Consider the following 24,446-nt stretch of genomic DNA (forward strand, 5'->3'; position numbering starts at 1 on the left):
AGAGTTTGGCTGCAAAGGCTGTAGGCCAACTCATGTTGTGGGGAGATGGGGCTGGACTGAGCTGTCTGTCACCTGGAGCTGAGGATGCTGGCAGGACAAGGCTCTAGCTGGCTGAAACACCCTGCAGAGCAGCAGTTCCATGCAAAACAAAATACGGGCGAGCCCTCATTTAGCAGAGCAGCCTTGCTGGATATTGTGCAAAATTGCAACTTTTTTTTTTTCCTTCTTCAAATGCCCTGTTCAGCTGCTGCTTAGCCAATTCTTACTTGATTTGGGAGTGTCTTTAAATACCTCCAGCTGTGATTGCTGTCCCTTTGGGACTGCCCCAGCCGGGATGCCTCAGTGTCTGTGTCTGTCTTGTTTATTTCTGACTGCGATCCTGGTGCCCGAGTCCTCCAAGGAGCCTGCACCAGCAGTCATGCCGGCTCAGAGAATGATGCGTGCGATGCTGTCTTCTCCCTTGTAGGAAGCAGTTGCAGCTTGTGGTAGTCAGTGCTTAGATAGTTGCCTTTGGGGAGGTGGGGAGGGAGGGATAGATACTTTCTCATGATTTGTATTTCAAAAAGATTAAAACATCGACACAGGTCTGTAAGCAGAGACCAAACGTGAGTCTTGCACTTCCTTCTCCCCCCTTATCCCTGTCCCCCATAAGGATATATTTGAACTAGTAGTCATGGATAGCATGGTGTGAATCATGACTTTGTCATTGCCCAGTGATGATGGTTTAGCAAGGAGGGGGGCAGGCCTGGTGTTTAATCACCTGAGTATTGGGGATTAAGATGTTCTTTTAGAGATGGGATGTTGGGAAAAACTGAGAGAAGGATGCTAAACCCAGATTTTCAGCTGCAGAGCAAATGCTGCATTCATCAAAATTATTCTTGGTATTCTCTTCTGCTGCTGTGTTGTAAAAGGAAAGTGGTAGCTTTGCTGTTGTTTGTTGAAGGAATGGATAAAAAATATTTTTGGAGAGGAAGCTTTGGATTTGGGATGAAAAGCAGTTTTTCCTGCCTGCAGACTTGATTTGGATTTGTGTTTTCCAGGAGGGAGTGAGGTTCCTGTGTTTTCATTAGTTAGCTGTTAATTGGTCACCTAATTGGTCTAGTAGGTGATTATTCAGTGAGCAGCTTTCCATTTCATTGATTTTAAAAAAGGTTCAAGAAGCCTCTTGGTCACCAGCTGGTTCCATTTGTATTAGCAAAGACTCTGTCAATCCCCAATTTACTGATGTTTGAGACTTGAACATTTCTTTGGGTGTGGAGTCCTGGCCCAGGCAAGTTGTGGGCAGGTTCAATAAATGCTGCAAGAGCATTTATTTTGAGGGTTCACTGGAAAAACCCAAGGAGATGGTGGGAATGAGTGCTCTTTGCCTGCTGGCTCTGAAGTGAATTCTCCCTCCTTGGATGTGGTTGTCCCAGTTTGCCCTGCGCATGTTCTTGTGCCAGGAAAGTGAACGAGCCAGGAGGTTTCAGCTCTGTGCTTTTTTCTTGCCTCTCTAGCAAGCACGTTTAATCAGGTTGTACTCAGTGGTTTGCTTTTTTGCTGGTTTTTCTGAGGTGTTCATGGACTGATAGGAATAAGGTGACAATTTGACTTCACGATCATGATCCTTATAACCCTTGAATTTGTCAGCAACTATTTTTAATACTTATCTGAACCGTGAAGCTAATTTTGTAAGTTAGCTTTGAGTATCCCAGTACATATGCTGTAGTGTGCAGGAGAATTTGAGCAAAAAATTGCTAAGGCTCACTTTTACTTGTGCGCACCAGTTGGTCAAAACAATGCAACTTTCACCTTAAATGCTATTCTGGTTCAGAGCCAAAGGTAGTTACTTTTCTGCAAAAGCATGAGGATTTAAAAATTATGGCTGTGGTCCTCACACACTCTTTGGAAACTTTTTTACTGACCACGTACAGCTTTTTCTTAGTCCCGTTTCTTCTTTGTTCTTCTACAGCAGTAAGGATGTGCACGAGGGGTGTGACAACTACATGTTGGGAACCAGATCTGTAGTCCTTAAAGGACTTCTCTCATAGAAGGGAGCTCTTTGGTGGCTTAGACTAGTCTGGATGGTGCTAGTGGTATATGCTTGGTCTGGAGTGTTGGAAACTCGGTTGGCATACATCCTGACACCCGACTGCTACAATGGATGCTTTGGACAGTTGCAGGTATTTCTCCCAAGGCTGGACTATGGCTGGCACTCCAAGGCTGGAAGCCTCTAACCCAGAGAATGTAAAAACTAGCTGTGTTTGGCCTTCGCAGCCGTGACTCAACCAAACTAGTGTTTGTCTTCTGGAAGCCACGCGGTGCCTGTTTCCTTTGCTGCTGTGCAGATTTCCCCCAATTACAGAGGTGTGAAAGCTGATTTGAAAAATGCTGAAGGTGCCCAGAGCAATTACGCTGGAAGAATCTCTGTGGGTTCAGAGCTGCCTGCGCGTGTGCGGTGAGCGAGCTGTTCCCTGCGGGGAAAAGTACCGGGCTCAGTATCACCTGGCAGGGAGGCGGCTTGGGTTGCGAGCTCTGGTCGTGTTGTGTACTGTTTCCAACACACCGAAGCCCTTCTTCTCGATACCACTGACTTTGTCCCCGAAGCATCCATGGAAGCAATCGGTAACAGCACCAGCATGATGGTGGTTTGATTTGTGTCCCTTCCCCAGCTTGCAGAGAAGCTAGTGATGGATGTGCCAGGCAGGCAGCTGAAGAAGCGATTAGCTCTGCTTTCAGGCAGCCTTTTCTTTTTGAACATTTGGGGCAAGGGGATGATGGGCTTCACCTTACCTCGGAAATAGCAGCCATCACTTTTGGATCCTTTCTGTCAGCGTCTGTAAGTCTTCCAAGCTGGTGTTAAATATGTGGGTGAATAAAAAAGCTTAAAATAAGTTGATGAGAGAATATACTAGGGGAGCCATGCACGCCATGTATGGAAATGGAAACAAGGCTGAGTTAGAGGGGAGAGATTGAAAGGAGGAGTTTATTTGCGAATAGAGATCTTACCCAGAATTAAAATTCTTACTTAGAATTAGTCTTGTCTTGAGAAATTTGATGGTATAGGTGACATTCTTGAGAAGTAAGCTCCCAAACTTATGTTCCAACTTAATTCTGGTGTCGAGTTGTCTGTATGGTTGGCTGCATTATTTTTCATCCACAGCCTGTTTTCATAGGAATTGTGTCATATTAAACATAGTACTAGGTAAAATGACACCACAAGACCTCTTACCCAGAGGAAGTATAACCAGCTTTCTCATGAAAGCAGTAAACTGTAACAGTCAGCTGTAATCTTGGAAGATGGGGAGGGAGGAAGAAAGAGCAAAACTTTTGCTTTCTTTGGTGGTTAAAATCCTGAATACATCTAAAAATACTGTCATGCACAGGATTTCTTTTTTAAACTTGTCTAAGGATAACTTGATGCAGATCTTGATGAGTCTAGGCTGCATGGTTAAGTCTGGCTTTACATTTTGTTTATCTCAGAGTCTTCTGAAGGTGGATCCATGAGGTTGGGCAATTGCAGTCCAAATGCTTGAGGAATCAAAAGGAAAGTTTGAGAAGTCAGAAAACGTTCCAGGGTATCTTAAAACTAGAAGCTCATTGCTTTGGGGAGAGGAATTGGTGACCTGAATTGGCAAACTGCAACCATGTACCCCCTCGCAATGCACTCAGGAAGAGGTTTACCAGTGAGAAGTATGGAGATGGTGAATGAAGCACTGGCTTCTTGACTGTGGTTCCAGCTTCTGTATCACAAGATTGGAGAAGGTTTCTTTTCTTCTCACCTTCCCCTTTTTCTGCTCCTACTGTTATCTTCGCTCTCTTCATTGGAATGCAGAAGGTGTAGGCAGGGACTGGGAGAATGCAGAACCACCCACTCTAGGAGAAGATCAGGTTCAAGACCATTTAAGGAACATGAAGGTGCACAAGTCCACAGGACCTGATGAGATGCATCCGCGGGTCCTGAGGGAACTGGTGGATGAAGTTGCTAATCCACTATCCATCATATTTGAGAAGTCGTGGCAGTCCAGTGAAGTACCCACTGGAAAAGGGGAAACATAACCCCCATTTTTACAAAGGGAAAAAAGGAAGACCTGGGGAACTACAAGCTGGTCAGTCTCACACCTGTGCCTGGTGAGATCATGGAGCAGATCCTCCTGGAGACTATGCTCAGGCACATGGAAAATAAGGAGGTGATTGGTGACAGCCAACACGGCTTCACTAAGGGCAAATTGTGCCTGACAAATTTGGTGGCCTTCTATGACGGGGTTACAGCATTGGTGGGTAAGGGAAGAGCAACTGACATCATCTACCTGGACTTGTGCAAGGCATTTGACACTGTCCCGCACGACATCCTTGTCTCTAAATTGGATTCGATGGATGGACCACTCAGTGGATAAGGAATTGGCTGGATGGTCGCACTCAAAGAGTTGTGGTCAATGGCTCAATGTCCAAGTGGACAACGGTGACGAGTGGCATTCCTCAGGGGTCGGTACTGGGACCGGGGCTGTTTAACATCTTTGTTGATGACACGGACAGCGGGATCGAGTGCACCCTCAGCAAGTTTGCCAACGACACCAAGCTGTGTGGTGTGGTCGACACGCTGGAGGGAAGGGATGCCATCCAGAGGGACCTTGACAGGCTGGAGAGGTGGGCCTGTGCAAACCACATGGAAGTTCAATAAGGCCAAGTGCAAGGTCCTGCACATGGGTTGGGGCAATCTCAAGCACAACTACTGGCTGGGTGGATAATGGATTGAGAGCAGCCCCGAGGAGAAGGGCTTGGGGATGTTGGTGGACAAGAAGCTCAGCAATGCATGCTTGCAGCCCAGAAAGCCAACTGTGTCCTGGGCTGCATCAAAAGCAGTGTGACCAGCAGATTGAGGGAGGTGGTTCTCCCTCTCTACTCTGCTCTCATGAGACCCCACCTGGAGTACTGCGTCCAGCTCTGGGGGCCCCAGTACAGGAGAGACATGGACCTGTTGGAGCGAGACTGAGAGAGTTGGGGTTGTTCAGCCTGGAGAAAAGGCGGCTCCAGGGAGACCTTATTGCAGCCTTGCAGTACCTAAAGGGGCTTACAAAAAAGCTGGAGAAGGACTTTTTACAAGGGCATGTAGTGATAGGACAAGGGGTAATGGCCTTAAGCTGAAGGAGGGTAGGTTTAGATTAGATATTAGGAAAAAAATTCTCTATGAGGGTGGTGAGGCACTGAACAGGTTGCCCAGAGAGGTTGTGGATGCCCCATCCCTGGAAGTGTTCAAGGCCAGGTTGGATGAGGCTTTGGGCAACCTGGTCTAGTGGAGGGTGTCCCTGCCCATGGCAGGGGGGTGGAACTAGATGATCTTTAAGGTCCCTTCCAACCCAAACCATTCTATGATTCTGTGAATATCTTCTCTTTTTCATATTAAGGACAACAAATGTGGAAACAACAGGAATTGCGTATGAGTGTGTGTGTACACATGGATTTCAAAGGCCAGGGAGAAAAGGTGTTTGAAAATAACTCCCTCGGTGGTTGGTTTGTTTTTTGTTGTTGTTTCCCCCCGTCTTGATTATTTAAGCTTAACATATATATAAAGTAAACTTGATGAAATTCACACCCAAAAGTCATGAGAGGAACAAAACTTACTTGTAGTTTCTGGTAAGCTTGGCCTTAGCAACTTTCTGATAAGTAGACTGTAGCTGACCAGGAGTGTTACATCAAAGTCTATGTTATAATTTATTGCGGTTGAGAAGAAGAGGGTAAGTTTCTAAACGGAGTTTTAAGAAAAGTGTTTAATTGATTCTGAAGTTGTGGCCAATTGCTACATTAACTGTTTCGATAATAAACCCTTGAAATGGCCCTGAATCATGGAGGATTTTGTTGCTGTTTACTTCAGACTTACAAGACACCTTCTAGAGTTCTTTTTAGAAATTATCAAGAGTATCAGCTCTCTAAAATGAATTAAACTCAGCTAAGTTCAGTGTTGAGACTGACGTGTTATTTAACTGTGACTTGGTATTTACAGGGTACTTGTATTGCTTGGGTTTTAGTTCAGTTTCTTTAATTCCTTTGATCTTAAATGTTGAGTTAAAAAAAAAAGAAAAGATATATTGTGGAATTTAGATTTTTTGAAGAAGAAAGGTGGATTTTGGAACAGAAGAGATAGTAGCATCACTTTCATTTTAAAAGTTGCTGCTTCCTCTGCATCCAAGTCCCTGGGCTTCATGTTCGCATCAGGTGAAATTGCTAGTTCCTTGGCTTATACCCCACTGAAATGCTAATTAAAGATCTGTTTTGAGGATGGGGTGTTATTTTTAATTCAGACTGAGTCAATTTTGATCACTCCCCCAAACTTATTTTCGGTGACTTGCTTGCTATAACTTTCTCGCTATTTGCTAAATCTGTTTCTAGAATAGTATCACGCCTTTTTGTTCAATCAGTGTTCGACAGAAGTACAAAATGGTTGTTATGTTCAAATGGGTTTCTCCCCTGTGTTCCTTGTTCTATATCAGGAAAACTGTACTGTTGTAGTTACAGAAACCTCTGTCCCTACCTAGTGCTGCCATATGTCCAGCTTTCCCTAGACCGACTGGGTCTGAACTTCCAGGCAGGTGTCCAGAGTCCTCACGTTTTTGTTGCTCGGTTTCTGGACATCCTGATTGCCTCATCGATCACGTGCAGGTCGTTTTTAGCAGGGGTGCAGCATGGTTCCCACATCTTCTGTTTGCTTGATCTTCTTGCTTTTATCTTTATTTGGATCTTTTCTGAATGGAACGTATCCTTCAGTGGTTGTACCCTGCTTAGGACTGCTGTTCTGTGTTGTTTGTGCTTTTATAGTAATTGCAGCTTTGCGTCTTGCACCGGGAGTTCAAGCCTGTTGCCTAAATGGATGCAGCCCTGCCACTAGCTGTGCTGTATGCCTGGCTGTGGTTTTGACTAATATTAGCACTGATTTTTTCTTTGCTGTCCATTCTTAATCTGCTGATTATTTTTTCATCTGTTTGCTGTGTCTTCTTGTGTGCTAAAACGGGGTGTGACAATTAAATGACTCTTTCCAGCTTCCCTTTGTTTCTCATTGCAAAGCTTTTCTTTCTTATGCCCGTGTTGATCTTGGCTGGTTCACAAATGTATGTGTGGTTTTTTTTATCATTTTCACTAAGAAGTTTCTAGTGTTTTATTATGACAGTAAGGAGTTGTTTCCCCCACCCCCCAGTTTTGCTGCTTTTGAATTGCAGCTTTCTTGTAAATATAGATTTTGCATTCTTTGATTTCCACCTCAGTAAATAATCTCAGAACAACCTTTTATAACTGTTTAATAAGAAAAAAAAAGACATGATTTTATCCTACTATTACTACATTGAAGGGATAATCAAGCTAATTATGATGGATTTCTTTCTGTTTATAATTTAAGGAGATGTGCCCACTGACTTTAAATGCTTCCTGTTGAACTGAATAAGTGGCCAGAAGAACTTGAGTACAGTCCTAGACCTAAAACCTAACTATTTGGTATCTGCTTCCTTTTCTCTCTCTAAAGACTTTTCTGAAGGAACTTTGGTGGCTTGAGAAGGCTTCTTTTTTAGCCAGTTGTTTTTTCTATCCCTTTGACTTTCTGTCCTCTCTTGAGCTCCCTCTGGCCAGCTAACGAGATGGAAAATTGAGCAGTGGCACAGAGTCCTTTCGCATGGCTCTGGTTCCAGCTGCAGCATTGTCCTTTCCTTTAGGACTGGGCGGGTGGCTCCTTGGTTTTTAGGAGACATCAGCATTACAAAAGCTTTATTTCAAGCCTTTGCCACGTTTCTGGTCTGTTGCCAAGCTGTTCTTTGCAGCTTCATGGCCGACAAGCTCATGTCTGTTTGGCCTCCGGTAGAACAGAAGATACTTTACCATCAGAGTATTCCCCATTTTTTTTCTGTTTGCCTGTTTTTAAGACACTTGCTGGTTGCCCTGTGAGTTCTGTATGACTGATAAAAACCATGCTATAGTTTATACTCACGCTGGTGGTATATAACTTCCCCTCAAAAAGAGGTTGTTTGTGCTGTGTTGCAGTACTTGCTGGTTATTACTGTGCGTTTGTGGCTTTGATCCTGGGTGGTAATTGATGGTGCACCCCCATCCATTTCCATTGGTCTGGTGAGGTGCTGAAGAAGGCTGCGCATACAGCAGCTTTCTGCTCACTTGGGTGATGATGATGCTAAGCTGAAAGACTGTCGAGAAGGGAAGAAGCTAGAGGTATGGAGGAAGTGCTTAGGGCATGGCATTCAGCTGTGGTTTGCGTGACACTTGGGGCTATGTATAACTTCATGGCAATAGTGGAGTTTTAAATAAATTGAACTGGACTCTCCGTGGAAAGGTGCGGGTGATCTCGATGCACGTAGCTCCTGCGGCATCAGCAGCACCTGCGTGGGGTCTCCCTGGGGGTGCAGCTGCCTGGTGAACGTGGCTGTGGTGATCCTTGTCCATGAAGAAAGCCAACAACACACAGTATGTTTTGTGATGCACCTCTGTTGTGATTGTTTTGCTTGGGAGATTCAGGGTTGACATATTAGTTAACATGTTTCTTCTGGGCAGTTGTAAGTTTAAAAAATGTGAGGGTAGAGGAGTGGGGAATTTTGACGTGTAGACAACAGTCCTTGAGTTACTTCATCCGGGGGCAGTTTTGCAAGGAAAAGCCCTTGGACATTTTACAGTGACCTCCCTCCTCTTCCTTCCATGGCTTGGTCGGCTCCATGGGGCTGTACCTTTCTGAGAACAAGGTAACTACTCGTGGCCGAATGATAGCGAACCAAGTTCACTAGCAAAGTTCACCAAGTTCACTAAGGGTGCAGCAAGTTGAAAGGGCTCTGGCTTGACTATGCACGCAGCAGGGAGGGAACCAGAGCTAGAATTACATACCAGGGCTTACACGCTCTTGCTAGCGCTTCCTGCTTTCCGGCATGCATATCCTGGCACCGGCTTCCATTTTTCTCCTTTTCTCTCCCCCATCTTTGCTTCCCCACATCTGTGGTACTGGAATTAGTGCTGGCTGTTCAGGAAAAAATGTTGTGGCTCCAGGGTTGGGAGCCAGGCAGTACCATTTCCTATGTCCTCAACTGGTCTGGCTCTGAGGCAAACCAAGGAACCTGTGTCTGTGGATATTATGGTTAGCAAAGGCTAGCCTATATATAGTTTGGTTGATGGCTTTAGGCAAGCTATGATAAACCATGATCTTTTTTGGAGATGAAGAATGAGAGGGATTACAGTGACAAGCTTTCAAAACCAACAATTAGTTTATGTTTTCAAAGTACGTCCACAAGTGGGGAGGTTGCAAAAACGCGTAATATTTTACAATCCTTAATGTAGAAATCTGCGGCTTTCTTTTCTTGTTCTTTCTGTTTTGTTTTGTTTTTAAATACATGGGATGCGATCTTGGGCTTCATTGTGTTTAGAAACTGCACATCATGTTGGACATGCAGCCTCTCAGGGAATGTGCTGATCTGTTGGCATATGTAAAACAGATAAAAAGCTTATGTGTCATTTGAGGGTATGAGGGATGTAGAGGAGCAAGCTTACCCAATAACATTTAACTTAAATCTGCGTGGTTGTTAAGAAGGGAATGTCGGACGACTCCACCACTGGTGTACGCCTCTACCTTAGACTTAGGAAACTAACTTTCAGTCATCTTACACATAAGGTGATTGAAGGCTTATACAAGTTTTCTTCTGGCTGAGAAGGGACAGTGAAATTATTATGGTGGTCTGATTTAACAAAATCTGAATAAAGCTGAAAATCTGCTCTTTCGTTACTTTTCCGCTTACAGCTGTTGCCATCTCACTGGACAAGTAGACTTGGGAATATATCTTGATGTGAGATATTGCAAGGAACGCAGAAGAAAGCTGAACAGTTTGGTTTGCGTTCAGTTGGACATCCGTTCTTTTCTCTGTTCCTTAAAATACCTCTTGTGTAGAAGTTTGCAGTTGTTTTCAAAACATTCTAATTTGTACTTTATTAACATTTTCATAGATATTGTGGAGTGTCATTACTGAAATGATTCAGCGCTCTAAAGAGCCCTGATAAGCAGTGAGCAAGAAAACGTTGCATCTGTTTTACCTACTGTTTTTTGGCTGCCTGTCCCTCAAACTTGTTTTTCTATGGAGTGAAATCTCTGCATGTTAGACTAATTACTGCACGACAGTTCCTTAACTCTTGAAAAGGCTTGGATGTCAGCTGTGCAAAAGTAACGAGATGTGCAGTGGTGTAGCCGAGGGTCCAAATATCTATTATGCACATGCAGTTGAAATGACAATATAAAATGAACGTGGTGCTAATTGTTGTCTCTGTAGCAAGCCACGGATTAGTGTTCCCCCTACACTGGTCACTTTAAAAGTTGTGGTGAACAGTATTAATGGGCATCGATGGTCCAGGGACCTTACATCTGTTGCCAAATCATAATTGCACTTTGCCGCATGTATTTGCTTACACCTGTGCAAGGGTCAGCCAAAGTGGTACCAGGTGAGTTAAATCCATTAACTATTTCCTTTTTCCTGTTGTTGTTGGGGCCTGACTTCAAAATTGCTGGAAACTTTGTTGTTGCCATAATTCACAGAGGAATTGGCTGTTTGTTCTTAAAAATTTTCTTCCTTAGGAGGAGGTCTGCTTCTGCTTCTGCTTTGCCCTCTCAGATTACAGAACGATCTCTTCCAGCACTGAGCCGTGCAAGTACAAGCGTCCCTTCTAATTGCATAATAAGAATAACCAGATTTGTGTACATTTCCCGCTTTCTCTTTTTTTTTCTTTTAAAGCCTGAGACTGCAGCTGTGCTGAAGCGCACTGTTGAGGCTCTTATGGAGAGAGGAGCCGTGGTGAGGAACCTGGAAAACCTGGGAGAAAGGTCTCTACCTTACAAAATCTCCAAGCACAACGAGCGCCACAGAAGAGGAGGGTATGCACGATGCTTTTCCTTAAAATCCTTTAAGTGCTCCTTTAAAACGTACATAAGTAACTCTCACTGTTTGGTCTTCCTTGTGCTTTTTGGGAGTACACCTGTAATGCCTGTGATCTCAGTAAGGAGCTGGGTGGCGGTTTGTGCGCGCGTGTGTTCTGCTTCAAGTGTTCAGTGTCTTTTATTCTGTGTGGCGTTGGCTTTTTGTTAGCGTTTAGTTATCGTGTTACCGGTAGCCCAAGTCCAGGCCTGCAGAATTACTTTCCCCAACATACACAATGTTATTTTGTTATGTCATTTTTACGTAACTATTTGCCAAGCCAGTCAGGCTGTTTACTGATAAAAGTCGTACTGAATCTGCTTGCTGGTTGCTAATTGGCAGGATTGATTCTTTTTCTCTAATGCATCTGAACTAAATGTTAATTACCATGTGTACCCTGTAAGACTTGTGCGTGTTTCTGCTAGAGTTTTTGTTAAGGATGTTAAAGATGACCGCGTGGTTTACGGGAAGTACGATAAATGTAAATGAAGTTGTGAATTGGCATCTGGGATGTCGGGCTTCCCCCGCAGCGCAGGAGGAAGGTGCTGTGGATCGCACCCCCTGCTCGCTGACGCCGGTGCGTTGCTGCTCCTTGAGGCTACCTCCAAAATGGATGCTGGCTCTCCCAAGGACTGAGGAATGTTGCTAGGCAACCCGCTCTCTGCTGGGGCTGCCTGCGGAAATCAAAATAACAATTAGCCGCGCGCTCCTCCTAATCCCCGTAATCGGCTGGTTGGCCGCTCTGCCTACCCACCGTCTTCCTCGAGGGGCGTTTGGCACCGGGCAAGGCGAGGTGACTCCAGAGGTGCACCTTTGATGAAGCCCTTCTTGGATCATCTTCCCGGGGGTGATGCAGGGTTTCGCTCCCTCTTCTGCGGACCTCTTCGTTCTCCTGCGAAGTGGGAGTGGTGACAGCTGTCAGTTAAAGCAGACTGACAGAAAGGCTAGGGGAGGAAATCTCCACCACGGGCCTGTTGCTTAACCAAAAGCAATGGCGTCATGGCCATGACTGTCTTTCACTCCTGGTCCGTGGTGTCCTTCAAAACATGGCTTGATCCTGCCAGTTTTGGATTTTAGGATGAAGCCTTGTCAGCTATGCACGGGAGCTAATCAAAGCCTTGTCTCAAGACAGAATTACTAATTACCTTATCCTTCTGTTGGTTTACCAGCGTTTTATAAACATCACAGTCTTTTCTGACAGCTTCAGCAGAACAAGGAGCTGGCGTTACTCTCCTTGTACAGGTGGGGAGCTAAGGCAGAGGGACTAAGTTCTGCTAATTTTGGATGCTGAAGTTGAGACTTTTAGCTTCTAGATATTTTTTTTCCCCCTAGAGCACTTAGCACTCTCTAACATTTCAGCACTTCAGATGACAGTTTCCACTCAGCTTGGGTGGCAGTGTTTCTGCAGATCAGGTCTTGGATTCTTCAACAGGGAAACCAGGACAGGAGAAGACAGTAACCAGCATCGCAAGGACTACGTGGCAGTGATGAATAGAAGCCATTTCTCCAGGGAGTCTTTCAGACGTGTAAACTAGCTTAACTCATTCACTGTAGCAGATTACCTACTTAATAAGCAGGACGAGGGGATCTGTAGACTATAACCCTCTTCTTTGCAGAGACCTCAGAGCAGACATATTTTGTGTTCCGAATGAGGCAAGGTTTTAGTAGCAAATAATTGCGATCGTGTCTTGAAACACGGGCAGGAAGCCATCAGATTAATGTCATCATCGCTGTTCCTCCTCCACCTCCTGGTTCAAGTGACTCTAAATATTTAGCAGTCGTTCTGCTTGCCCTTGATTTGGATCCTCTGTATTTGAATATGACAGTTCCCTCCCCTAAATTGCTTGGCTTCTTGAAAGGGAGAAGTGATTGAGAGAGGGTACTACAGGAAATAGTTATTTTGTGTGCTTTTAATTGGAGAACTCAAATTCAGGAGACACGAGGTATTACAAGGGGAAGCAGCAGGCAGTTTCAGTACCTGGTAATGTGGGAGAATTGTATTTCTGTAGATTTTTCTAGGGAGATTGCAGTCCAGTGTACGGGTATGGTAGATTCCTGGTATACCATCCAATATTTTATATGATCTGGAGAATAAGTTACTCGGCATATTAAACATAATCTAGGAATAGGAAGTGAAAAGTCAGTTCTTGGTCCACCTTATAAAATCAGTCGGTTCTACTTTACAGTATCTGTAAAAACTAATAACTTTCTTTAACAGGACTAAGTTAAAAAAAAAAAAAGGCTTCTCAAGATACCTCACTAAGCTGGATATACACCTCTACTTACTAAGAAATCCCAAGGTCTTTTCTCCTTCATAGCCAATTTTCAATTCTATGTTCCTTTTCTTAGAAAGTTGGTGTAGAGTGATGTGGTAAGTAGTACAGAGTGTGTCACCTTTTCCTTAGTCAGGACTTTTTCTGAAGTATCTGAAAGGGCTTCTGTGAGAGTGCAAATGGTGCTGTGTGTTGAGGGGGGGAGAGTGGTGAGTCTTTCAAAGCTTTTCATTTTGGTTTTTTTTTGTTTGCTTTTTAAAAAAATATTTTGGTTTATTTTTCAATTTTGTGATTCTTAGCAGAGCTTCAGCTAGTTTTTCCAATAGTATGTAGGTGGTTGGAGACTTAGGATGTACACTGAATCCATTACTTCCTTGGGCCTCCTGGCTGGTGAATTATAATGAAAATTAATGGAACACAATATTCATAGCAACAAATTGTATGAAAATTAGTGCAATACAATGATTGTAGCCTGGGTCACAGGTTACTAGTGTGTCTCTTAGAGACAGCTCTTGTCCTAGTGACCGCTGCACGAACCATCTTCCTGTCACTCAGAACAACGGCATGGAATCCCCCACCTGTGCGGGGTGTTTGCCCAAATAAATAAATAATTCTGGTTATTCATAATAAATAAAACCACAAGAAACCAAACCTCAGCAGCAGAGTGAGCCTAGCTTTGCTCCCTTATAAAACTCCCGGTGCTACCCAAGCTGTGTCTATTAAGCTGAAATCGAGGGCCATCAGTAGGGCAGCACCAGCTATTCGCAGGTTGACTGAGACGTGCTCTGCGGCATCCCTAGCAGTCATCCTTGTCCCAGACTTTTGCTGTATGTTTTCTTCCATTTTTAACTGCAATGTAAGTCTTTATTATGGCATAAAACTGAGTGATTGACAGCAAAAGGACACACAAGTGGGACGTGCACGGCAAAGCTACTGCTGGACTTAGCCAGGTTTTGGTAGTGTCTTTAGTGAAGAACAGTGAAGAATTAAACTGGAAAATACATATTCATGGGACAATAGGGAGGATAGCTGTCTCCTTAATAAAGCGCTTTTCCCCCTCTGAGTTCTGTAGTTGTTTGGCATCATCTGTCTCGGATATACTGCGTTACAGGCGCATTACGAATTTAAGAATATCCAGGAGACTTTACAGAGAATGAGAATTTTACTGCCAATTGATCTGTACAGCTGAGATTTTTCAGAGCCTGCCATAGGGGATTGTGGCCCACAGCTGTCACCAGAATGAGCAGTTTTACTCTCCCAGGCAGCTTTGAAGACCTCAGATCATACATATATAATTGACTTGTTTCTTCTCAGGAAATGATATTCACTGAGCAGGTGGTGCATGTGCATTGAGGGTATATTAAAACAAATTCAGGTCTTTCTCTTAAATGCATCTCTCTTGGCAGAAAACACCCTCCTTTTTTAGAGACCCAATATTGACAGCTTTCGCATTTAAGTAATTATGAAAATAGTATGTTTCAGGAACTGTGTGGATATGTCTGAAGAATCAAACTTTTAAATCCCTGGTTTACTGATATTTTAAACTGAAGTTGAATTAGCTACTATTTCACATTTGTGGTATTAAGTGCTGTAGTAGAACATTAATACTTTGGTTTTACAGTATTTAAGAGCATGATTCAAATAACATCTCACAAAATTATAACAAATGCTATTTACCTTAGAGATGAATAAAATGTGACAAGGACGCATTGGCTCCAGTGTGGGTTAGGTATGTAAATTTAGCTGAGGCACTGAGCCTGAGTGATTTGCCCGTGGCCACTGTCTCTGAAAAAGCAGTGGAAGAATGTAAATAGAGATTCCCAACTTTATCTCCTAATGGGCAATAGATTTGTGCCAAATATTTGTTCTACTAGCCACTACTTGTTTAGAATTTTTAACAAGTTGTATTTAAATTGCTTTTAACCTGGTGCTTTTTTTTAATATTTTATTAAATGTGCCAGGAGGTGCTTATTTATGGAACAAACAAAAGTGAACTGATTTAAATAAGGTGTGTACTAGTATTTGAATTCAAGGAATGTTAAATTCTGGATTTGTTGGCTGTTTAAGATGATACCGAAGCATCGAATCCCTCAAAGCAGCTTTCAAACAAAAGGTCCAGGCTGGGGCTGGGTGATGACATTGCAGGGCCGTTGCTGCATATTTGGTCAGCGCCAAACTGGAGAATATTGCAACTGCTTGTAAAATGATAGATGGCAGTAGCACAGCCTGTGGGTTTGCACTTTGCGGCATACCTGTTTTCTTTGGCCTTGCCAGGCTATGCCTTAATCATGTCCTTGCGACACTTCATGCTTCAGGGCATCAGATAAAGGAGGTGGCTTGGGGGACGTGGTTGGTATGTAGGATATTTTTACTTTAGGGGAGATGGTACAAGGGTGGCTGCAAAACAGATCTTTAAAAAAATAAGGTTCAGGCACTCCTTTGGGAAGGTAATGGCTCAAACCTTTTGCAGACCAGGAATCTATCCATCTGGAAGGAGCCATGACAAGGGCTTTGGGGAGAAGAAAGTGGCCAGGTGTAACTGGTTTTTGCATACTGGGTATCTTGCTGTCTTCTAGAGATTTGTTGTTAGTGATTTCATTTCCTCCCCAAAGGTCGCTTCCATTCTTATTTTTGTTATCTCTGTGGTAGAAGAGATGATATGCATCAGTGTGGTCAGTGCTCAGATTTAGTACGGTTTTGTAAATCAGTGGAGCACTGTGGCCTTTCCCTTCTACTTTATTTTGTGTATGTGTGTGCTTTCCCCTATTTAATCTACCTGTAATACAGTAATGTTTTTAGACCTTTCTCCCCACTTTTTTATTATTTCATTTACTTTATTTGTGAGTTCTCCAGCTAAACTGTCTGTATTTCTGATTATTCATAATAATTTCCATGTTCTATTTGCCAGTTTTTCATTGTCTTGTTTTTTTTCCCCTTTCAAATTTGATTTTGAAAAGATGGCAATTTTCTTTTGTTATTTGCTTGCTTGTCTCTTAATCTTTTTGTTTTGCTGTTCGCTCCCAGTTATCTCATCAGCCCACTTGTTCTCTGAAATAGCAAACTTCTCAGGTCTTACTTTTTGTTCTTGCTGAATTGTATTTCAGGAGCTTATCTTAACATGTGCATGGGGAGTTTTCTCTAGGAGGCGTGCAGGGACCCTGGCGATTGCGAGGGTCCGCTAAGGAGCACAGGGTGTATATCGATAGCATCTAATGGGATCAGGAGTCAAAAAATCCAGGTTGCAATGTTACACGCAATCCAGGTTGCGGGTTAGTTGTGCTGTGGACTTGTTTGCGCGATGGGGGAAAACGGCAAAGCAAGGGGGTCCCTTCCCAAGGACACAGCGTGATGAACTCAGCTTGGCTTCCAGGCCCCGCGGTGCTGCGGTCACCCCCCGGGAGCTGGGAGCACCAAGCTGAGGTACCGGCCTCCCCTCCGCTGCAGCGGGGAAGGCCTGCAGGCTGTCCTGGCCTTCCCAAAAATCACTCCCACCTCCTCGGGGTGGTTCGGGGTCTGAAGCAGTTGGCCCTCCTGCGGAAGCACCTCGTGCTTTGCCTTCGTTATGTGGCGCGTGATGTAACGTTGCTTTGCCAAAGCACGTGCTCAGGCAAGGGGGCAATGACTCTCCCATTTCTGGGCGACTCGGTGGCCCAGTGCACAAGAAATTGATAGTTATTAAGAAGAGTATTTCAGCAATTGAGCATCGTGGGTTTTAAGAGATTTGAATATTTTGGAAATATATCTATGTAAATTATGTTACATGTTCAAGCTTTTCCTCTTTCCATAAAGTATCTGAGCTTAGGAACTGTACTTACACAACTTATTTTTAAACAAGCAGCTTGTGGCAGAATAGTATTCCATGTGGACAAGGGATGCTCAAGTGTCTTCAGATAACCCACGCTGTCTGGATACAATTTTATTTACTTTATTTGTAAGAGTAAAATAATAGTTACCCATCAGAACTGTTCTCTGGAGTGTTTACAAGTTTTAACAACCCTTCTCTTCTCCCCACCCCTGAGTAAAATACAAACTATTGCATAGTTAAAGGACTTCATCCTGCAGATAAATGTACTGACGTGTGATTTTCATGGCTATTGAAGACCAAAGAGGACGAAAGAAAAACAGATGAAAGAGGCTGCAAGCTTTCCTTTCTTAATACCACGAAACTAAATTTATAGCTAATGCACAACCTGTGTAGTTTGTTTCTGTTCATATTTTAGAACATCTTGATCTGTTTGAGCAAAAAGGACTTCTGGGTCTGTAATGCACTTGGATGAGAACAAAACCAGTTTGAATAATTGAGTATTATACACATTTGTAGTATTTTCTGCTAAATTGATTGTCTTCTTCCACTAGATGGGGCTTTCTTCATTGATGAGTTGAACCATTCCTTTTACTTAAAATGCTTTTGTCCACATGCACATGCATGTAAGTGTGCATGTGCCTCAGGTATCAGAGCCCTGAAATGGTTTTTTTCCCTCACTTTATCTGTGGGAGAACAATTTGCAATTTTGGTGCTTTTCAGAAGAAATGGCACGGTACAATAGTTGGTGATGTGGAGGCACTGGTATCATTTTCTGATGCACTAAATTCTGGAGCATCCTTGTGCGAGCACATTGATTAAATGCGATGGCCACTCTTAAACAGCGAGTTTGGTGGGATGGGGATCAGTCACCATTTTGGTGGGTTTTAAGCTGTGAATTAAACAGAAGGCAGAGACATGACACTAGCAGCATTAATACTCGCTGCATGACTTCAGCCCTGCTCATAACAATTTTGTAACCTTTTTAAACACTGCCCAGTAAGCATGACTTTTTAAATACTCCAGATATGTCGGCCTGGTTTCTCTTTTGCAGTGTAACAGTATTTTTTTAAATTTTTCTGCAATGCTGCAAAATGGCTTTCCATTATTTAATTAGCTTAATAACAGGCGTCTATGTATAGAATTTGGCAAATGAAATTTCCGAAGACTGTGGATGGTAAAATGTATTTTTCCCCAAAGTACTTGCTCGTTATGGATTATTTGCGTCATTGCTGTGGCACAGTCTAGTTACTGAGGTACCAGCTTTTGATTTTGATCTGGTACTTCACAGTTGCCGTTCTTGTGATTTTCAAGGGACGTCCAGCTATTCCATACCTGTTTTTTAAAAGCTAAAAGTAACATGTGTACTAGCCCTTCCAGCTACAAACTGATAATCCTTCTGAGCATGAACTTGCCTGCTTCCCTGCTGAGGAAGGGTAGCTACCACCAGAGTTGAGAAGGAAAGCAAACTACCTCTCTTCAGAGCAATGCAGTGGTCCCAGAGATAAAGCGATCTTTCAGGTAGCAACACGATTTCATTTATATAGGATTACCTCAATGAGAACGAATGTCCAGCTGCTCTCACGTGAATGCTGCAGCTTGCTTTCCTCCAGGTGGTTTCCTGTTTCCCTGTTCGATGCTTCACCTCTACCTGTTCATCACAACATTTTCTGTCTTCCATCTCCCTACTGGGGAAGCTTACACTTTCTGCCACTACGTGAAGGAGAAGTTTAAGCATACAGGCATTTTTTGGGCATGAACACAAGACCGCATGGCCTCTTCCAATTCCACCGTACATGTGCTTTTCCCTTGGCTCCCCAGACTGACAGAGTCATAGTCTAGGAGGATTTAAAAGTGAGTTTTGATTGAGGTGCTTTTCAGGGTTCTTTGAAGTCCTAGACTGTCCATTTGAAAGCAAAATACTTGAGTGTCCTTAGGACTTAAGGTTCAAACAATTTCTGGCTTGAATATGTTAAAAAGGATGAATGAAACCTGGCTTTTTTTTCCCCCCTCTCATACGCAAAGGCATCTTCTCCTTTATTTGGGATCATATGATTTAAAATTTTTTTCAGTTAATGCATCATTTTACTATGTTTCAGTCTGCTCTCCTGTATTTAAATCATCCTTCTATTTACTGTCGAGCAGGATGACAAAAATAACTGTGGTCTTGTAGTGAATCAGTGGAATTTTCCTGCATTTCTCCCCTGATGACTCGGCTGACTCGCAGAGAGCCTAAATGCTTTTGCATTTTTGCTTGCAAGAATGAGGTGGTTTCCCTCCTGGATTCCTGTATTTTTCCCTATCTTTAAGGCTGACTGGGATTTGGGTTTGTTTACTACACAAACAGTAGCTACAGCATTGTGTATCAGGTCATAGATCACTGAAATTAATGTTGCTGCATGCCTAATATTGAGGGTGGGTTAAAAAAAAACCCCAATGGCCTCGTGACACCTGATTTAAATGTCTATATTTGGAGTAAAGGGTTCCAGATCTCCTCTGGGAGTGCATTGGCAATTATGTTTGGTTATTGCTTTTGTAGCTGTTAGTTTCTTCGCTTTCTTTAATGCAGAAATATTTTTTTTTTTCCACCGGCCCTCTTCCTTCTCTCTTTTTTTGGCACAGGAAAGCGATCATTGCTCGTTAACATTGAAGAGTGGTGGTTGTTTTTAAAACCTCACATTGTCCCCAATTACTGCAGTTTTGCATCCTCAGATAAAATACCTATTATGGGAGGAGTCATAAAGATATGCTGTAACAGCTCATCCTCCCATCCCCCCCTTCTCCTTCAGTTATCAACAGTGCGTCAGTGGAAATTTCCACGCTTTGCTAATGTGAGAGAAAGCACAAAGTTGCAAAGCAGCCTTTGGAGAAGAAAAAAAAAACAGTCACCACTATTGCCGTTTTAGGAACACAATGAAAAGCAGCATACGACGTGCAAGCAGAAATGAAATTGAATTCTCAAGAAGTGGTGGGACTGAAACGGTGCCACAAAGAGCAGGGTCTGCAATACGAATGAATGCTCTTGCTAAGGGAAGGGGGCATGAAAGTGGCGGTGGATCACCAGCTAGAATTTCTCCCCCCTCATCCTCCTTTCTGTTAGTTGCAACTGTGAGAGGATTTGGAAGGCGTCCTCCCAAGGAGAAGAGTTAAGTGTCATCTGTTAAATTTACCAGTGGCTTTTAATGGCTTTAACAGATAACACGACTTTCCCTTTTTAAGGGGTGTGCGTCCTTCAGATGTTGCTGTGCAGCATTTCTAATGAATTGTCCAAGCTTAAAAATTGTTTCTCTCCCTAAACTTTTAACCGGGTGGTATCTCTTAATTCTGGAGACCAGAAAACGGTAGGTAGGTCAGTTAATATGTTAATATATTAAGCCGAATCCTGTTCCCCATTGAAGACTGTGAGGACTAGCGAGGAGGACTGAGCCCACCGGAGTTCCTCCACGTCCTTCTTGAGGCAAGTTATTCCTGTAGTTCTCAGTAGCCCTACTACTGCAGTCAGAGGAGCAGCACCTTCGCTGACGTGACCTGGCGCTGGTCCCTTGGCTTCAGTGACGCTCGACCACAGCCTGCACCAGCTGGGCATCTCTTCTGGAGGACTCGTCGCTTCAGTGCGGGGTGCAGGGAGATTTTTTTCCATTCAGTGCTTCAGTCTGGTCTTTCTGAAACAGACTTCAGAGCCGAATTGTGGCTATTAAGGTTTTCAGGATAAGGATGTCTGCCTAAGGAGAAGTTTCTTCGCTGTGTTTTCCACGGGTCGATTCCACCCATTACTGTGCAGTAATCCAGCACACGCTACTTGAGTAATTTCTGGCCCGATGGGTCTGCTCTGTGTGTAATATTTTTGATGTAACACATTTAGCTGGATGAAACTGAACTCCATGCAGCATGAAGAATATGAGTGGGTTTGTTGTTCATGACCCCATCCTCCTGTATTTCCTGTTCAGGCTCAGAGTTCAGCTTCTGGTCTTGGGGACTTACCATTCAAGATTACCTTTATGAAGTTGGACTGTGAAGTGTGATGCTCACACTGTAGTTGACTTAGTAAGAATCCATACCTCTTGCAGAACAAATTCCTCTCTGTTAGGTACAGTTTTTAAATCAAACTGGGATGGTTGATCCTGCTTAGGTAATATGACTTCATTTAAGGGCTATCGCTTTCAGGTTGTACTGATGCTTCGTGGGGAGGTGTGCTCGAGTGGAGTAGGAGGAAAGGGGAGCTTTAATAAGAAGATGCATAAAGATTAAAACGAAATAGCTAGGTGGGAAGTGCTGTGCTGTACAGTTAGCCTTTAAATTACTGCTAGTCTTGGAAACGAGGTGCGTGGTTAGCTCTCTTCAATAGGATTTCTGAGACAGTTGCGGTGTCTTTTTACTATACTATAGTTAGTGCCATGCCAAATGCAGACAAAGTGATTAAAAAGCGTTCTGGTGACAGCTCCATTGACAATGCAGGTTCATTCACAGCATTTCAAGGGAGGAGGGATAGCCAGTGACATGGCTCACTCGTTTTTGCATTAGTATGCTGGCTGGCACTAGGTTGCTCATAACTTGCAGGAACGACAGACATAATGTTGCTAGTGAATTTAAGGTATATCTCATGTTAAGAGATGGGATCTGAATTTGCATATCTGAGATTAAGTTAATGCACAGTGTGTAGTTCTGTCCCTTGTCTGAAATGGGGCTCACGAAGTGCAGCAGGTAGACCTCTTTGCTTGTTTGGGTGTACTGGAGTTTCAAAAGCCTCTTGCAAAATTACAGTGAGCTCTTGAAGAAGGTTCAGTTCTTCAACAAAGGAGTTTATTGCAGAAGTGACCTTGGTGACCTGAGATATTAATGGGGAGCAATGTTCTCCTTCCCATTGGTAGGCAGTCGACTTTTTTTTATAGAAGTCAAAGATAGCTGTGCGGTGGACACAAAGTGCTTATGGGGAGCAGTGCATTTTATACATGCTGTGCATGTGTGGAAGTGAGACCTTTTCAGTCCCGCCAAGGTCAGCACGACAGCGTGCTCCTCAAGTGCCGACTGCGCCAGCAGGCCCTGCCTGTATGCGGCTCCAGCTTCTCCCTCTCAGATGGAAAATTTAAGACCTGTTCACATCAGAGATGCGCCTAATTTGGGATAAGTCCATCTCCTTGGGTTTCTTTTGTCCATTCAGCTCCCAAGCAGAAATTTAAAGGAAGAAATGTGCCTGTATGTATATAAGCTTGAGATGTTTCACAGTGGCATCTGCTCCCCAAAGAAACAGTGCTGTGAATTTGAAGAAGGAGAATGCATGTTGTAACTGAGATGAATGTGCCACCCTACCTTTTTATTTTTTCAGACTATTCAAACCAAGGTGAGGAAACGAATGGAATAGCTACAAGAAGAGTAAGCTCTCTTTAATCTCCTTGGATATGCAGTGCTGTACAACAAAGAAAAATTCAGGCAGAGCTTGCTTCAATTGAACTTATCTTGATTTAAATAAGAAAATACCGAGCTTTTATTTAAAACAATTCTGGTACTAAAATGTAAGAAAAAATGAGAAAGTTTAATTTAGGAAATCCCACAGCAGACTTACTTGAATTCAAGTTGTTGCAGTGCAGGTATTTTTTTTTATTGTGTGTATGTTTCTCATTGCAGGTATTTTTTGATAGACTTAGAGGGCCCACCGTCGATTGTGTCGACCATGATGGATCATTTAGGACGTGATATTGATATAATTAGACGTGGTTTTATAAAGCATCCTGTATCAAAGACAGAAGAATGCAGTGGCATAATCCCAGTCAACTATGAAGATAAACTAATTGCCAACAAAAAGTGAATATTCCAAATAGCATGTTTGAAACATTTGAAATTTTTTTTTATTCCTGCTTTGGAAAACAATTGTGATAACTAATGTCCATCGAAAATAATCAGTTTTGGCCATGTTATGTGTGTGGTATAGTACACTATCTTAAGTTATTGTAACATTTGAGGTTTCTTTTTGTTTCAAAGAATTTGAATAGACTTAATCTGTATGCTTATCTTGGTGTTTGACAACCTGAAAATTGATTTTCTTTTCTATTAGAGCATTACATTGATAATGAAGATTTATCCATCATCAGAATGCTAAAAATAGCATTCTTTTCTAAAGACAGATTACTTTAGAATATGTATATTTACATAAGAGATTAAGAAGTCTACAGTGTAAATATAGCAGCATAGGATGTGATTTGTTTGATGGGTTTTTGCTTGGTTTTGGAAAAAAGGTAATAAAAGCATGATTAAAAATAAAACTTGACTCATTTTTTTAAAAGCAGAAAAGGTACGAGAAAAAATAACTTACACTGCCAAAAGGCACGTCATACTTCTTTCTATAAGGTAATAACTCTGTTCAAAGTACAGGTAAAAAAATATTCTCTATGGAAAAGGCCAGAAACTTCCAGGTGGCAGGTTGGAGAATAAACATACGAAGAATAAAAGATATTTTGTTATACCATCATCTAGACCCAGGTGGATATTCCAAACTGAGAAAAACATCAGGACAAAGGTTTTAACACATATTTTGTCTGTCTTTTGCTCTTGTAGAAACAGGAGAAACAGCAACACCTGTGAAGGATGACATTAATGTAGTACGACCTCCTGCAGGTCAGACACAAATTCAGTAGTTTCTGGAGGATCTCCGTATTGCCCCCATGCTACTGAAGGAATGCACCAGCCATTTCTCCCAACTAAGGAGCACAAATATGCGTGTAATTTCTGTAGAAAAAAGTTGCCACAAATACATTGTTAGGCAGAGAGGATGTTCTTTACCTGAATAACCTTCATCCAGAAGCTGCCTCCTCCGGCACTGCAGCGTTGTGCGTTGCCAAAGGGAAGGCCAGGCTGGAGGCCAAGGTCAGATTCCCAGAGACCTGTGACAAGCTGCTCTCTAGCATGCTATTTCATCATGAGTTTGTCTGTTCTCTTTTGTGGAGATAGCTGGGTCACTTTTTTGGGGGGATGCTGGGTTGGGTGGTTTTTGGGGGGGATTTGGAGGGAGAGGTGGGGGTTTTTTAGATACAGAACTTCAGGGGAGAAAGAAATGAGCGTTTCTTCTGAGTATCTTTTTTTAAAGAAAAAGTGAATTAGAAATATAAAAGTGGAAATTTTCTTTCTGTACATCTTTATTTAGGAGACATGAATGCGTGTGTGTTTGTGGTTTTGGTGGGTGCCTCCCCCGTGGTTTTTCTCTTCCTGTTTTTAAATCTGCTTTTCTTTTAAGAGCAGATTGCCACATTTTGTCTCTTCTTTCCTGGAAAAAGATGTTGGGAGAATAGAGAGAATGCACTATACCCTTACAGAGGCTGGATCTATATTAGGTGTGCTTTTTATTTTTTTTCTTTTTATAGTTACTGCCAGGTTTGATTGTGTGGTTGCTGTGTGCACCAGTGCCTGCTCCAGGTAGAACTTTTCTCATCAATGATTTTTGGTGGTAGGACAGACCTTCCTTCCATA

The 24,446-nt window shown here is 42.9% G+C and overlaps 1 protein-coding gene across 1 annotated transcript in view; it reads left to right on the top strand.

Annotated features, from left to right (window-relative positions):
• MRPS6 (mitochondrial ribosomal protein S6) overlaps positions 1 to 23,245 on the top strand; it is a 46,113-nt gene extending 22,868 nt beyond the window's left edge. The window contains exons 2-3 of the mRNA XM_054819074.1: positions 10,734 to 10,873; positions 22,611 to 23,245. Of these exons, the coding sequence (XP_054675049.1) occupies positions 10,734 to 10,873; positions 22,611 to 22,791 (321 nt within the window). The 3' untranslated portion in view covers positions 22,792 to 23,245. The remainder of the gene's footprint in view (positions 1 to 10,733; positions 10,874 to 22,610) is intronic.
• Positions 23,246 to 24,446: the final 1,201 nt, after the last annotated feature.

The sequence above is a fragment of the Grus americana genome, chromosome 1 (genome assembly GCF_028858705.1).
Source record: "Grus americana isolate bGruAme1 chromosome 1, bGruAme1.mat, whole genome shotgun sequence".
Lineage (NCBI taxonomy): Eukaryota > Metazoa > Chordata > Aves > Gruiformes > Gruidae > Grus > Grus americana.